Source organism: Megalobrama amblycephala, linkage group LG16 (assembly GCF_018812025.1).
Source record: "Megalobrama amblycephala isolate DHTTF-2021 linkage group LG16, ASM1881202v1, whole genome shotgun sequence".
Lineage (NCBI taxonomy): Eukaryota > Metazoa > Chordata > Actinopteri > Cypriniformes > Xenocyprididae > Megalobrama > Megalobrama amblycephala.
Window position 1 is genome coordinate 7,707,020 of NC_063059.1, and position 17,032 is coordinate 7,724,051.

General features: G+C 39.4%; 1 protein-coding gene across 2 annotated transcripts in view; it reads right to left on the reverse strand.

Moving 5' to 3' along the window:
• stard13b (StAR-related lipid transfer (START) domain containing 13b) overlaps positions 1–17,032 on the reverse strand; it is a 106,365-nt gene that overhangs the window by 63,841 nt on the left and 25,492 nt on the right. For both annotated transcript variants that reach the window (XM_048160092.1, XM_048160093.1), the window contains one exon: positions 14,128–14,158. In XM_048160092.1, coding sequence (XP_048016049.1) covers positions 14,128–14,158 — 31 coding nt within the window. The remainder of the gene's footprint in view (positions 1–14,127; positions 14,159–17,032) is intronic.

Sequence of the window (17,032 nt, forward strand, 5' to 3'; positions counted from 1 at the left end):
AAAAGATTTCTATTTCAAATAAATGTTGTTCTTCTAGCATTCTGTTCATCAATGAATTCGGAAAATAGACATCACAGTTTCCATCCTTTATTGTAGCAGAGCCGTTGGTAATAATAAGAAATGTTTCTTGAGCACCAAATCAACATATTAGAATGAATTCTGAAGGATCATGTGACACTGACGACTGGAGTAATACACAAACATTCAGTTCCATCAGCTCAGGAATTGGTTTAATACCTGCTTCACTTCATTTTAAGTTACAAAACAAAGCTCAAAAGAGAGCGAGAGAGAAAGAGAAGAAAATGTTCCAGCTTCTTATATTGTTCTTGGACGTTTATTCATCCTGGGATTTGCAGAGCACTGCATGTAATTGATGGGGATTGCAGAGGTGACAAGTCTTGTACAATGAGGCCTGATCCAAATTAGTGGCCGTTCAATCCCTCTACGACATCCCCTATTGAGAGGAAATCACACTCTGGCAAGCATGAGTTAATCAAATTATAGGGGAATTATTGAAAAAGATTCCTTACCACAAGTACCTGCGATGGTGCAGTAAGGAATTAAAATGTTACATTGTGCAAATTGCTTTTTAAACACAAAGGCATGGCTGTAGGTTACCAAATAATCCATCAATCCTTACACAAAAACAATCACAGGATTTATAAAACTTAATTGAGACCAAAAAGCAATACAGCATTACAGAATTACAGAATTCCAAACTTCCAGTGCCAGCAATGGAAGTCCACAAGAAGCCACAAGCCATTTTCCTTCTTTCCACATGTGGAATATTTCATGCTCTCCCTATGGCAGCGGCTCTCTTTACAGTACAGCCTGCCAGGCCACATGACGACCTGCCTGTAAATTTAACTCATGATGTCATTGATTTGGGCCATGCAGAAGCAGAGGGAGGCTAAAAAGATCACATAATAGCATACTTTCATATGTGAACAGAAAGTCCATACTGATTTGCTTAGAATCAGAGATAAAGGCTTTTTACTTTTGCTGTTTTTGCATTTATTGTAATAGGAAAGTATAAGCTAGACAGGCAGTGGGAGAGAGAGTGGGATGGGATCAGGAAAGTTCTGTGAGCTGGGACTCAAACTCGAGCTCTGCCCACCAGGCTACCGGCTCCGAAAGAAAAAACTATTCATTAGCGGTGCCTCTAATACTATAGAGTGCAATAGTGCCTGTTCCTTTTTTCAACTGCACTGGTTCCGGAAGATGTGTTTTTCCATTAGTTTTTCCCATAGGGATTTTAAAATAGTCTTTGTTAAAGAGCCATGAACCAAGCTAATCAGCTACGAGGTGAATCACATCATTACAACCTTTGATTTGAAGCAATAAAGCAAAAAAGTTTTTGAAAATCTGACAAAAAGACAAGGTACTAGAATGTGTACTTAATGGCGCTAGTGAGGGAAAGAACTACACTCCCATGACGCACTGCAAACAGCATAATCAAATTAAAAATATAAAATATAAAACTACTCCTTTACAAATGTTGATTTTATATATATAAAAACAATAGATTTAAAGTTCATTGCAAAATATGCATATATATACACTATATTGCCAAAAGTATTGGGACACCCCTCCAAATCATTGAATTCAGGTGTTCCAATCACTTCCATGGCCACAGGTGTATAAAATCTAGGCATGCAGACAAACATTTGTGAAAGAATGGGTCGCTCTCTGGAGCTCAGTGAATTCAAGCGTGGTAACGTGATAGGTTACCACCTGTGCAATAAGTCCATTCGTGAAATTTCCTCACTACTAAATATTCCACGGTCAACTGTTAGTCTTATAACAAAGTAGAAGCAATTGGGAACAACTGCAACTCAGCCACGTAAAATCACAGAGTGGGGTCAGCGCATGCTGAGGCGCTCAGTGCGCAGAAGTTGCGAACTTTCTGCAGAGTCAAAAGCTACAGACCTACAAACTTCATGTGGCCTTCAGATTAGCTCAAGAACAGTGCATAGAGAGCTTAATGGAATGGGTTTCCATGGCCGAGCAGCTGCATCCAAGCCTTAAATCACCAAGTGCAATGCAAAGTGTCAGATGCAGTGGTGTAAAGCACGCCGCCACTGGACTCTAGAGCAGTGGAGACGTGTTCTCTGGAGTGACGAATCACACTTCTCTGTCTGGCAATCTAATGGACGAGTCTGGGTTTGGTGGTTGCCAGGAGAACGGTACTTGTCTGACTGCATTGTGCCAAGTGTAAAGTTTGGTGGAGGGGGGATAATGGCGTGGGGTTGTTTTTCAGGGGTTGGGCTTGGCCCCTTAGTTCCAGTGAAAGGAACTCTTAATGCTTCAGACATTTTGGACAATTTCATGCTCCCGACTTTATGGGAACAGTTTGGAGATGGCCCCTTCCTGTTCCAACATGATTGTGCACCAGTGCACAAAGCAAGGACCATAAAGACATGGATGAGCGAGTTTGGTGTGGAGGAACTTGACTGGCCTGCACAGAGTCCTGATCTCAACCCAATAGAACACCTTTGGGATGAATTAGAGCGGAGACTGCGAGCCAAGCCTTCTTGCCAACATCACTGTCTGACCTCACAAATGCGCTTCAAGAAGAATGGTCAAAAATTCCCATAAACACACTCCTAAACCTTGTGGAAAGCCTTCCCAGAAGAGTTGAGGCTGTTATAGCTGCAGAGGGTGGGCCAACTCCATATTAAACCCTACAGACTAAGAATGGGATGTCATTAAAGTTCATGTGCAGGTGCCCAAAAACGTTTGGCAATATAGTGTATATATACAAACATTTCATTATTTTGAGAGCATATGGAGATCGACTTGATTGCGTCATTTGCAGTGCTTCATGGGAGTGGTGAAGTTAAAGAGCTATTTTGATACATGTTGCTTTTTTCAACTCAATGATTGGTGTAATTTTCATACAGCATCATGGGTAATGTAGATTTTCACCAGGAATTCCACTGTTAAACATGATTATTTTAAAACTAAGTTGAAATAATACGGGCTCACAGCTTCAGCAGAAGTAGTATAGGTTTGTCTCACTTCAGTCATAGTGACCAAATGGAGGTGCAATTTAAGAAGTTCAACATATAGCAGCTAAAACAATATTGGACAAATCATTTTCTACAGTTTGTGAAGGATGCTGAGCCTGTGTGTTCCCTCCTATCTCTTTACTACTCTTCCAGAGGTCTGTTTCCATTAAGAACAAGTGAACTATAAATGTCTGAGCCCAATGCTGCCACTCAAATAACCACATTACCTTTGTGTCACCATCAAAACAGTATAGTACAAGCAACAATCTATAAAACTATTATTGTCAAAGGTATCTCAGCCATCGTACAGTGAAAATAATGATCTAACAGTATTGGGTTTGCTTCTATGTGCAATTGCAGCCAGCTACTCATTTCTTTTGACATGAGTATTTTGAAAGATGTGGTGGAAACCAAGGTCAAAATAATAATGTCTAGCACTGGGTTGTTTTTACAGTTCCACCCTAATTTGAAGCACAATAGGTTCCAACAGTGGAAGCTGGGTGAAAATATACACCCTTAGCAAATATAAAATATATACTGTAGATATAAAAGCATTGACCAACTAGTCTCCTTCTAGGACGTCACTCCCTTTCATCTCACAGTAAATCAAGCACAGATCTCCTGGTTTCTGTCTTGAAAGGGCTCCTTAGAGACAGACTGAGACAGGCCAGCCAGACAGAACTGCAGAGTGAGCGGCCGCAGCTGTTAGGGGTCACCCTCACTGGCCACTAAGAGCCAAGCCACCCTGAATGAGAAAAAGAGAGCCAGTCTGGGAGAGCAGCTGGCTAGAGAAAGGATTCATAAGATTCATCCTGAACACATATAGACAGCTTAGGTGGTTTACATAATCACTGCTGGCAGATACAGTAGGAAAGAAAAAAATAAAGGAAAGCAAAACAGGAAGGGAAAAAGGGAAGAGGAAAAAAGAAAGAGAATGGAAAATGAATAAGAAGATGAAGTGGAAAAGGAAAAAAGGGGAAAGAGGAAAGTAGGTAACTACAAGGGTAAAGGAAAAAGAATAGAAAAGGAAGTGAAAATTGAAAAAAGAAAGGGGAAAAGAGAAAAGAAAAGAAAAGCAAGAGGTAATATAAAAAGGAAAGGAAAGGAAAAGAAATGGAAGACAAAAGGGAAAAAGAAAGTGGGAAAAAGGAGGAAAAGGGAAAAAGGTTAAAGGAAAGGAACAGAAAAGCAAAGTAATAATAGGTAAAAGAAAGGTAAATGAACACAACTTAAAGGAAAAAACAGAAAGGGAAAGGAGAAAAAAAAAGGAAAATAAGAAAAAGGAAAGCTGTGGCATGGCAATGCTGAGGATTATGGGACAGAGGAAATGCTACAGGTGATTAATGTGCGCTTAGTTTTCTGGGAATATCCGGTCAATACAAATTGCATTAGCTAAATTAACTCTGCTAGGTCGATATTACTAATGAAGTTGGAAATGAAATTGATCATTACAATGTGATTGATGTGGGATGAAACTAAAATAGAAGAGCAAAATCAATAAGGCATATAACCATAGCATACATCATATCCAAAAAGGCCGATTGATAATTTCCTTACAGTGATGGTTGCATTGATCATTTGTGAGCATGCAGGGTGTTTCTATTTACTCTACTGCAATAGCCCCTATTGAGAGACATTTTGTTCTCAGCAGAAACGGATTTGCACTAAATTTAATATAACATAATTGCAGTGCTTTTTGTTTTGTCTGAAGAGGTGAAATTGCTTTACAGCTTTATCTAATCAACTGAAGACAAATTCAGTTTAGATAGAATGATAGATAGAATGATAGACAGACAGACAGACAGACAGACAAAACGATAGATAGTATAAAAGACAGGACAATAGAATGATAGAACAGGAAAAGTGATAAATAGAATGATAGAAAGACAGAATGATAAAAAGATATATAGAACAATAGCACAATATCACGATAGATAGATAGATAGAACAGCTCATCTACACATCTTCAGTGTGGTCATTTGGAGAGCTTCCTCCTAAAGCTGATGTGAGAACAGAGTGTCCAAAGTAGAAAAAGAATCCTTCAAAACCCCTAAGTCTTACTTTGTTTTCATTCAGTGGCTGAATGGCTTTGGATTTTCCTTGTCAGAGCAGACTAAGGACATTCGTTGAGAGAAGAAACTGTTCAGAGCTGTCTGTCCAGGTTCTGGCTTCAGCACCAGTGGCCTCTAGCTGACAGTTCTGGGTCGCCTTTTACTCTGCCTGTCTCAGTCATGTCTCTCTTTGTGAGACGGGAGGTCTGACAAGGTGATGTTTACCATAACAAAAAGACTATGCGCTTTCTTAAAACAACGCTGAACAGGGGACAAAATGAAGGACGTCCAATTCCAAAGTGTTAAAACGTGTTTCATCACACACACACAAACATGAACAACGTCTTGTCTCCTTACCAAAAAAACAAAAACAAAAAACAAATCCAGAGCTGTTTTTCCCCCCAAACAAAAAAAAAAAATGCATATGGGAAACTTTCCAGGATTTAATCCCTACATAATAAACAGATGAATGATAGTGTATCCTTTCTTCCACAACATAATTTCAATCAGTGTGGTGATTTTGGAGAAGAGGTCAAACTTTGTTTAAATCTGAGGAAAGAACAAACATCTGAAAAAAAAAAAAAAAAAAAAATGAAGCAGGTCAGGGGGGTTGAGTAATTTTCCATATGTCTGGCTGTTGCATTTCTTAAACATGAGAACTGAGGAATCTGCTGTATAAGTCATGTCATATCTGGTGATCCTGCATAGAGTCATATAGCATAAGATATGTATTATTAATTCACATCTGGTTATAAGACGGGCCTCTCAATCGATAACTGACATGTCTAGACATGGATAAAAACAGTTTCTTTGAGTACAGCTATCAAACCCTTCAGAGGGGGAGGGGCTGGTGCATGAGAGGATGTGCATTTTATGTATAGTCAAGGACTCCAAAAATTGAACAGGGTTCTTGAGTTCTTCACAGGGGTCTGGCACTGGTCTGCATCAGAGCTAATGGCCTTTTACGAGGTGCAGGGCTACTTCTGTTTATAGGACCCTGCAGGGCTGGTGGGTGGGTCAGAGTGACCATTATAGACAGGAACTTGGTTATGTGGCCACAAAAAAAAAAAAAAAAAAAAAAAAAAAAAAAATGTTGGATCCAAGCTCATTCGGAAATTGTTTTTGTTTAATCTGTTGCACTTCATCTTCACATGTAAATGAAAAAGTAAAGTGTGTAATTTTTTTTTTTTTTTTTTTTGTCAAAATAAAGTATAAATATTAGAGAGAAAAAAACAGGCTTTAAGTTTTACAGTCAACAAGACAAAACAAAAAGCCCTGCAATTTGGAGCCAAATTACTAAACTGAGTATGAATCAGTTTTTGCTAAGAACAAAATGTCTCTAATGATTAATTTGATTATCCGATGTGTGTAAGTCAGCATTATTAACATTAACTAAAAGTAAAAACATAAAAATATTTTGTTACTTGAAATACATGTTAATTGAAATGTTTTGTTACCCCTCTCAGGGAACCATGATTACAGGAGTAACCTGAGATGTTCCCTTTCAAATGGGAACTTGCACTGCGTCCTCTAGAGGACACTATGGGGAACAAATGCCCACTTTGCCATGCTGAGGGAATGACTGCCTAATTGGCTGTGACAAGCACAGACAAGGACTCAACGGATTTAGATGCCGGAGTCAGATTCCCTTACTCAGGTCTGCCACAGAATTGTCAGTGACGCTATTCCCTACGGCCACCACCTAAGAAGGGCAGAGCTCAAAGATCGGGTAATGCTAGCCTCTACGCCAGACATTATCTTTAAGGAAATACTGCCACAGGGAAACAATGGTTCCCTCACCTGTCACTCACAACCAAAGGGAGCTGTCTACTTAAGGGACCCGCTATCAGGGGCAGACAGCTTCAACTTTAGTATTGACTCATGAAGGAGCCACCTGCTTAGAGACCCAAACTCTAGGGAGGCAGCCACGGCTTCACGAAACATAAGGGAGCTGCCTACTTAATGAACCTGCCATTAGGGGGAGACATTAACCTTATATATCTCAGGGATCTGGTTCAACCCCTAAACACCACAGGGCAGCATTTTTGTAGCAAAATGCTCAAACCCTGTCTGACCTAGAGTCAGCATCTTGCAAGGCCAGCACTACTGAATTTAAGTGTGCTCAACCAGTGAGTAGGGATGCTAGTTCGAGCAAAACCACTTCTCACCAGGGCCCAGAGATGGGTTCCTTTGGGGAGCTGAGGACTCAGAGTCCAATGCTCACCCAAGACTGTGATCCCCAACTACGACAAGGCTCAAACCAGGGGCGACAGACCCTAATAAAAAGAAACCCCATAAGGGAAGGGTGAACTACACCCACTAGAGGACACTCGTAAATAGCTGCATTAGCATCAGTTGTGCTAGAGACTACGAAGTCTGTCTTAGCCAGAACAGAGCTTGGAGGACCCAAAGAGTAGGTATGCCTGTAACAGGGAGGGTACACTCCATGTTAGCCCCAGCAGTCTGGGGGTCATCTCGAGCTCTCTTCTGGGAGCAGAGGACCTACTTACAGAACCCTGAAGGGGAGGCCTAGGCTTGACCAAGCTATCGATCTCCAGAGTACCGCCTGCTTAGGGGGCCCCAAGTGGGGGAGGCAGTTTCTACTTCGCTACTTACACAAGGGAGCTGTCTGCTTAAGAACCCATTATAGGGGAGGCAGCTACGACCTTGCAAATATGATAAAGTTTGCATTCTAGGGAAGCTGCCTATTAAAAGAACCCAAAATAGGGAGGCAGTTTCATCACAAATGAAGGAGCCTCCTGCTTAGGGGACCCTAATTCTGGGGGAGGCAGCTAAGACTTCATTACCACATGTGAGCAGTTATAAGACTTATAAGTCTCCAGTCAGGGGGAGGCAGCTGCAACCTTAAAACTTCAGCATATCAAATAAGGGAGCAAGCTTGAAGAAGGCAGCAGCCCCTAGGTTATTAAAAGGGAGCTACCTGTTTCAATAGGGAACCCATAAAGAGGTGGAAGGCAGCTTGCCTTACCTTGGAGATTGCAACTGCTCGAAAGCTGTGACAAGGACCTTGCTTAGGGCCCATAACGGGGAAGGTACAACTCGTTCTACCAGCCTCAACAGGGGGCTTCCTGAAGCTTACGCAATTTTCGGGAAGCCCACACCTTGGTAAACCCAAGGAAGCTTCCCACTTACATAATCCAGCACTAGGGGGAGGAGGTTATTAAGGAGATAAAGGTATTAAGGAGCTTCTTACTTAAAGGAACTTTTTTTTCAGTAAACCGCAGCCCCCAGTGAAGAAAGCTGGGAACGAGGACCTTACTTAAAACCTCAAAGGGGAAGGTGCTACTCGCCCTGCGAGGGGTACGATTGGCGATGCTCTGCCTCTGAGCCTGTATGCAGTCCTCAGATGGCCCAGGGTCCCCAGAGGTTTGAGGTGCAGATCTGGAGCGGCGCAGTATATTTGGTGGCCCAGAGAGCAAGATCTGTGGTCTGGCTCAGCTCAGAGACCACTTCAGGGTAAAGGCCCTGGCCATCATCCAGATCTTTAAGCAGGTCCACTTGGTAGGCTTGCAACACTGCCATTGTGTGCAAAGCCCCACCAGCCTGACCCGCAGTCGCATACGCCCTGCCATTCAACTGTGATGCAACCCACATCGGCTTTGATGGCAGGAATGGTCAACATTGATGTCTCGACCATAGAAAGATAGCTCACAAGTGCATCTTCTAAAGGAGGCATTGATGCATATCCGTGCTCATGCATTCCCTCAATGTTTGTGTAATTCGTGCAGTGAAAATGATGAATACAATCTGCACGTTTATGGACAGTCAGAAATAGCACGTCTAAATGCCCATGAGCGATCTGCAGCCTCTCAAGCTTACAGGGGAGATTTAATCTCTGTAGTGCAAACCATAACTTCCAGCAGCTCATCATATGCAGGGCAGGCAAGCTGAGAGGGCTCCATAAGAATTTCTTTGCCCTCCACAGCCACATCCTGCTCTTCCTGGCTGGAAGCCAAACAAGTGCTGTCTACTAGATCGGATAACTCAAGAGAAAGGACATCCGCCACAAGCAGCTTTCTCGAGTGAGTGGCAGGGGTTAGGAGAGATAGCCATACCTCAATTGAATTCCTCTGCCAGCTCGACCTGCGATCCCCACGATCCGAGTCTCTGCTGGGCCTCGGCTGCAGCAAATCCCAAACTGCAGGGTACAGATGCCTGTCATAATTCCTTTGAGAAAAGGGGCAGACTTGAACAGAGCTTCTTCATAGAGAAGCCCTCGCAATCTGTGCATTTTGCCCCCTCAAGGACAGAACGTCCGTGATCCTCTCCATGACAAAATGCACAAGTCATGTGCATCATCCGGTGTCAGATAACGCTGACATGGCAGCACATGCACTTTCTGAAACTGTCAGAGGATGCTTACATATTGCCTTAATCACGCTTTTTTTAAAAAAAAAACTGTCTCCTGAAGACAAAAAAACTGATGACGTCTAATACAGGTGCCCTTTCATACTCACCGCCGCACCGGTAGTGACGTCACAGACTGACGTTGATCAATGACAATGACATAGGTCACGCTATAGGCATCCCCCATAGTGTCCTCTAGAGGATGCAGTGCAAGATCCCATTCGAAAGGAAATTATATCACCATATATTAGTATATCAATGATAATAGAATAAAACTGATGTATTTCCACTCATTTAGAAATGATGAATGAGCTTAAAAATAAAATAAAATAAATAGCAAATAGTAAATAACAATAAAATAAATGACTAAGGCCTTTTTTGAAGAGTTGAGAAATTAATTCTGGCTTCAGTTAATAAACTTGAAAATAGTGGAACAGGTGGCTCTCATGTGAGCAGGACACCCGAACAGTGACCTAGCAACCTCTGATTTTTGTCTTTCTTTCAAGGTCTCTCATTATCTATGTGGCTAATCTAAAGCATGAACTATCCTGCTTTGATGCGATTTTGCTTTGTGTGGTATTAACCGAATCAAATGGCAAAAAAAAAAAAAAAAAAAAAAGACAGGTTAGGTTTTCTCTTAAAGGTCACAGACATTTACTGAACAGAATTTTATAGCCACTAAAACTTATTTTTGTCATTTCTCCACAGCATGACCTTTAACCCTAATCAATTACACAGCACAGAGCTTTAAATAACAGCATTTACAGTGATCTGAATGAAAAAACATGTTTTAATTTTAGAAGTCATCATTAAAGTCTCCAGTGCTTGTAAGCGAGGTCTGGACAGAATCTTTCTGGAGACTGTCACTCTAACGAGGTGTGTAGTACATTATGGAGCCGGTCAGCCATCTGGCTCTGCAGCACAGTGACATCATACAGTCTCTACCTCCCTGCAGTAAAATACGAGAGGGGAAATACTACACCACATGTGCCCTTAACTCTACGCTTCTCTTTTATAGCATCATCATTGTTATTACTATTAGCATGGATATCCAATCGAAGACACATGGATAGTTGTTAGATTAAATAAAAGTGACGGTGAAATCCAGAGTGGACAGACCATTTAAACTAAAGCTGAAACAGATTTGGAAAAATAATGAATTAAAATTAAAATGCCCCCCATGGCCACATCAAGCCAAGTCAAACAATTCTTCTCAGCTAAACAGTAACAATGCTCTGCTATGCCCTCCTAATTTTAACTGGATCCCACAGCAAGCCAGGACACAGAAATAGGGCTATAAATGAGGGGCTACGTCTCCCGCATTCTCCAGACACAGTAACAGAAGACCACCTGTCTGTGTCTGTCACACTAGTGTTGGACCAGCCATTAACAATCAGAGGAGAACGGACTGAGGAAAGAAAGAGTAACAGATGTTTTATCACGTGAAGAAACCAAATTATAAGTTTGCTTGCTTTGTGTTTCTTAATTTCTTTTAGTTCCTTTCCTTTCCCTCCTTCTTTCCATATTTCTTTCTTTCCTCCTTTCCCCTGCTTTCTTTTCTTCCTTGTGTTTTTTTCTTTTTTCCTTCTGTATTTCTGTCATTCCATCTTTCTTTTTCTTTCCTTCTTTTCCTATTTTTTTTCCATAATTCTGTCTTTTTCTTTCTATATTTACTGTCAGTTGTTTTCTTTCTTTCCATATTTCTGTTTCCTTACATCATTCTTTCTTTCTTTCTTTCTTTCTTTCTTTCTTTCTTTCTTTCTTTCTTATATATTTCTTTTGTCCTTCCTTCCATATTCCTTTCTTTCCTTCTGTTCTTTCTTTTCCTCCCTTCCTTCAGTAATTTTCTTTCTTTCTTTTGTACTCCTTCCTTCCATCCATATTCCCTTCTTTCTTTCTTTCTTTCTTTCTTTCTTTCTTTCTTTCTTTCTTTCTTTCTTATTCCTTCCTTCCTTCCTTCCTTCCTTCCTTCTCTCCATCAATATTTCTTTCTTTCCTTCCCATATTCATTCCTTCCTTCCACATTTTTCTTTCCTTCTTTCTTTCATTATTTCTTTCCTTCTTTCTTTCTTTTTCTTTCTTTCTTTTTTCCTTCATTCTTTTTCTTTCTTTCTTTCTTTCTTTCTTTCTTTCTTTCTTTCTTTCTTTCTTTCTTTCTTTCTTACTTTCTTTCCTTCCTTCCTTCCTTCCTTTATTTCCATTTCTTTCTTTCCTTCCTTCCGTCCATCAATATTTCTTTCTTTCCTTCCCATATTCCTTCCTTCCTTCATTCCTTCCACATTTATCTTTCTTTCTTTCTTTCTTTCTTTCTTTCTTTCTTTCTTTCTTTCTTTCTTTCTTTCTTATTCCTTCCTTCCTTCCTTCTCTCCATCAATATTTCTTTCTTTCCTTCCCATATTCATTCCTTCCTTCCACATTTTTCTTTCCTTCTTTCTTTCATTATTTCTTTCCTTCTTTCTTTTTCTTTCTTTATTTTTTCCTTCATTCTTTTTCTTTCTTTCTTTCTTTCCTTCATTCTTTTTCTTTCTTTTTTCCTTCATTCTTTTTCTTTCTTTCTTTCTTTCTTTCTTTCTTTCTTTCTTTCTTTCTTTCTTTCTTTCTTTCTTTCTTTTTTCCACCCACCCATATTTCTCTTTCCTTCCTTCCACTTCTTTCTTTCTTTCTATCTTTCTTTCTTTCTTTCTTTCTTTCTTTCTGTTTTATTATAGCTGTAGCACAATAGCACACATGCTCACAGGTTCAAGTCTGGCTTGCGTCATGTCCTTGATCACACAACATTCCAAGCTCTTCGTACTATCCTTTAAAGTCCATAAAAAGTTTAATATTCATGTACTTTAGCTTGCTAAGAGCTTATTTAACTTGTAAATACAGTTCACAAGCTCACAAAGCAAAACACTTCCTGAGAATATATTAGAAATTAGAGATTCTGAGGTTTCAAACTGTGACATCAGTCAAGATTAAAGGAAAGCCCATTCCAGTCCAGGATAACACAACAAGAATCTTGTTTCATCCTTGAATTAGTCACACTGGGGACAAGCTGGGGTGCAATTCGAGCACAGAGGACAAGAATGTTTGAGCTGTCTCGCGATTGCATGCTTTAGTCATTTAATTACATTAAGGAGCAATTCAGACAAGCTCCCACTAAAAACCAACACCCTGTTAAAGTATTACAAAACTCCACAATGAGACGGTCTAATTAGTGAACCTCTCTTTACTGATTAGAGCAAAGATGTAGGACATAGGCCATGTTTACACAGCTGCAGAATACTGTTGTCAGTGTTCCTGTATTTGAGTCCTTAATACACCTCACACCCATAAATTTCAGGACTCACAACCGAATTCTTGAAAAACCCACATTGTGTGAACAGAACTGGACTGGACAAATAGTTTTCTGTCACGTCATACAGTGTGTCATGTCAAAAGTGATAAGACGTCACCATTTGGGACATTTCGAAACTCACACCTGCAAGTAGATGTCAATCCCAAAAACTGACAGTGTGCACATGGCCATAATATCTTAATCTAAGAACATGGGATAGTTTATATACACTGCACAGCATAAATAAGAACACCCCCTCTGAAACTTCTGAAAGTCAGCAATTACTCAATCACTTAGAAGACATGTTAGGGTTCTTTAGAGTTATAATGTTCCAGCAAGTCTGCTTAATCAATTACCAAAGAAGCATGTCAAAATTATTCAGGAAAATAAGATTTTCTTATGAAGTTGATAAAATGTTGTGTAGCAAAAATGAGTACACCCTCCTAAAAGTTACTAAATAAAACAAAATAAAAAAATGTGGTGTAAGTTTAAGGCAATGTTTGATCAACAGGTAAGTATGTTGAACGAAAACATTTAAAGAGAAGTAATTTCTTGACAATTAAAAGTGTTATATAGCCCACTGAATCATTCTCAGACTTAATGCTGACAACAATGGAAGCACTTGGGAGAGAACTGTCAGGAGACTTATTTCTTAGCACAAAAGAGGACAGTGGTACAAGACGATTACCAAATCATTGTTTTAAGTGTGAAATATAGCAAAAGTAACACAGAAATTCAAAAACAATGGACTTGTGACAAGACCCCTGAAATAATCAGGCCTTTATTTTAAGCTTTCATTTAGTGATGAGGGATTTTTTTGCTAGACAGCAGGAGAAATACCAAGTGAGTTTCTCAGAGCCAGCAATAGCTATGAAAAGAGTGACTGTGACAATTTGTCATGAACTTGTACACTCCATGCCAAGAAGGGTCAGAGCAGTATATTCAAAATTATGGAAGACATACTAAGTGCTAGAATATTATACATTTGTTGAATTAAATCTAGGGTGTACTCATTTCTGCAATCCTTAATTTAAACAAAATTGGCTAATTTACTTGTTTTATGGCTATTAATGACATATATTTCTCAGTTTTTATTATGTATATGTTTAATACATTTTAGTTTTGCCATAATTCCATGAATTGTATTAGTGATCATAAAGAAAATACATCTTTTGTATTTGTTCAGAGGGAGTGTACTCATTTATGCTGCTTATAACTTTCAGAAATTACATTCAAAGAGACCCTTTCACGCCGCCAAGGAGCAAACAATGTCAAATGCATTTAGACCAGACTGATAAAGTCATTACTCAGCCCATTTCATCCGAACACTTCTTATTGCCAGCACAGTTTAATATATAAAAGGAAAATGTGTACTCACCTGCACCTCCATGCCTCTTCTTGATGGACATCTGAAAACAAAACATGAAATCTGTTAAAACAAGCATCAAGGTTGAGTTAATATTTTCATAACAGTTTAACAGAAACCATATCACATAAAACTGTCTCATGGAGCATCAAAACAAAGGCCTTGAAGTATTGCTCCTCTCCCACAGTGGATAAAATCAACACCTGACCACTGAATTTCCTCCCATGGATCTGCTGAACGCTACGCTGACCTGGGTCACTATGATTTACAGTGCTCTTGCCCAGCCAAGAGAGAAAGTGCTACATGTTTAGAGAGAGGATCATGTCCACATTCCAGCTGTTTTTTAGTTTCACCTTTCTGCTACTACGCTCAGGTGGCCTGTGAAAGGGAGTTATCACGGTACTCTCATATGCATCCATTCAGGGAAATAAAAATGCCACTTTTCCGCCTGAGACCCAGCAATTCACTAATTAATTTAGCAATTTTTTATAAGAAAATACATGCTAATTAAATGTAAAAAATGTACATTATTAATGCTACTATATGCTTATATCTAAATATATGTTTAGAGGTGTTCACAAAATGCACGAAGTTGAAACCCAAACCCAGCACGAAATGAAACCCTCTGACTCGATAGGTACTGTCAAATTTTTAAGACTGACTAAAAATTGCTTTAAAAAAAAAAAAAATCCCTCCTTGTCTAAGTGAGAAGATCCAGATGAATGGATAATTTCAGTAGTGGAGACAGTAGATGACTACTAAACACAATGATGTAAAACAAATGATGGTCTCCAAATGTTAGGGGCGTTTTACATTTAAAGGTAGCAGATGTTTTGTCTAGAAACAGAGCAACCAACAAAACACCAGTAAATTTAGTGTAATTCAACACATTAAGAGTGTTAAAGCTTTTTGAAGTGGCTGTTGATCATTGTTCGAGTATTCCCTCAGCTGTAAATGTACACCGGGGCCCTCTGCCTCTGTTTAATGAGATCTGGGTCTGAAAAACACAGCGGAAAGAGGGGAAATGATGGATGATGTCATGGTTGCTTATAGGCTGTGAGATTTTGCAATGAGGGGTTGAATTTTCACCACACATCTCAAAGAGTTATGGTGTTCAAATGCAAGCACAACCGAGGGTGTTACACTCATAAAACAGCTTAAACAGTGCGTGAAAAACTGTAAAGCGAGACCATTTCAAGGTATGTATATTACATGTTATTTTTGACAAGACTACTGGGCCGCTTACTGGAATGTCGCCTTTCAAAACAAGTTTGCAGAGGATTACTATGAATTCTTGGGAGAAAGAGCGTATACAGGAGTAAAGTCCTGCTGTGTTTCAAGGTAGTAATTGTCACTGACACAAATGATGGTTACATGACATGTAATTAAGCGTCAAATGAATGATGACTAGCTTTAGGAAGAGCCTGCCTTACAAAAACAGATCTGGATGTAAAAGGTACAACACTCATCCATCAAGCAACCTGAACAAGAAATGAACAAGAAAATCAAGGCCAAGACCTTCACATAACAAGAAAACAAACAATGTTAACACCATCAAATACAAGAAAATGGATCAAGATGCAAACGAAAAGAACAATGAAGGAAGAGGGAAGTTGTTTTGACATGTGGTCTATATACTAATGAGTGCCTTCCTGGTATATATATCATTTTCTTGGAACTATAGGATTCCTGTGTGTGAATGATGAAGGCTGACAGGATTACAAGTATAATCATTTCTCAGTCAGAAATAATAGATAGATAGACAGAGGTAAAATAATTATGCCTGAGGGGAAACTCAGGAAAAGTAACTGTGCAAGTTACACTGCTTTGGCTCGGAATGAGATACAAGATCCTAAACACAGAAAAAAGAAAACAGGCGCCATAATTTCCAGAGGCAAGGGTACCGATACATAAAGTTCACACAAACATCATTTGGGCTGAATCTGAATTATGAGCTGTCGGAGATTTACTGAATAACAACCCCTGAAGTTCAATACGTATTTTTGCATGTCTGGGATTCCCCTACAATTCATTTTTAGCAGTTTTATTTGGCATGCGTGACTAACGTCTATCATAATATTCATCGCACTGGAGATTCAAAAATACATGTTTGATATTACACACATGTTCCATGTGGAGCCGATGCTGACTGGCCAAAACCGACTCATTTAAAGTCAACATGCAATGTGAACTACCGAATGTGAAGTATTTTGGAGAGAAACTGTATATTAAACAAGAAAATGGAGGTGGGACTTTGTAAGAGAGATTGTCTCCATCTAAAATGGACTGGATCAGGAAAAGGTCAGTATATGACAGTTAAAGGGTTAGTTCACCAAATTATTCACCCTCATGCACACCCATAAGACTTTCGTTCATCTACGGAACACAAATTAAGATATTTTTGATGAAATCAAACTGCCAAAGTCACGTGATTTCAGTAAACGAGGCTTCGTTACGTCATGAGTGTTTCGAAATTTTAATGGTTCACCACTGGGGGGCGTGACTTTGGCAGTCTGATACATGCGCGAACCACTGATTCGAAACAAAAGATTTGTAAAGCTTTGAAGCTTCATGAAGCAGTGTTTTGAAATCGTCCATCACTAGATATTGTTGAATAAAGTCATTATTTAGTTTTTTTGCGCACAAAAAGTATTCTCGTTGCTTCATAACTTTAAGGTTGAACCACTGTAGTCACATGAACTGTTTTAAATATGTCTTTAGTAGCTTTCTTGGTATCTGAAAGTGTTAATTATCTTGCTGGCAATAGAGGCCTCACTGAGCCATCGGATTTAAAAAAAAAAAAAAAAATCTTAATTTGTCTTCCGAAGATGAACGAAGGTCTTACAGGTTTGGAATGACATGAGGGTAATTAATGACAGAATTTTCATTTTTGGCTGAACTAACCCTTTAATAAGAT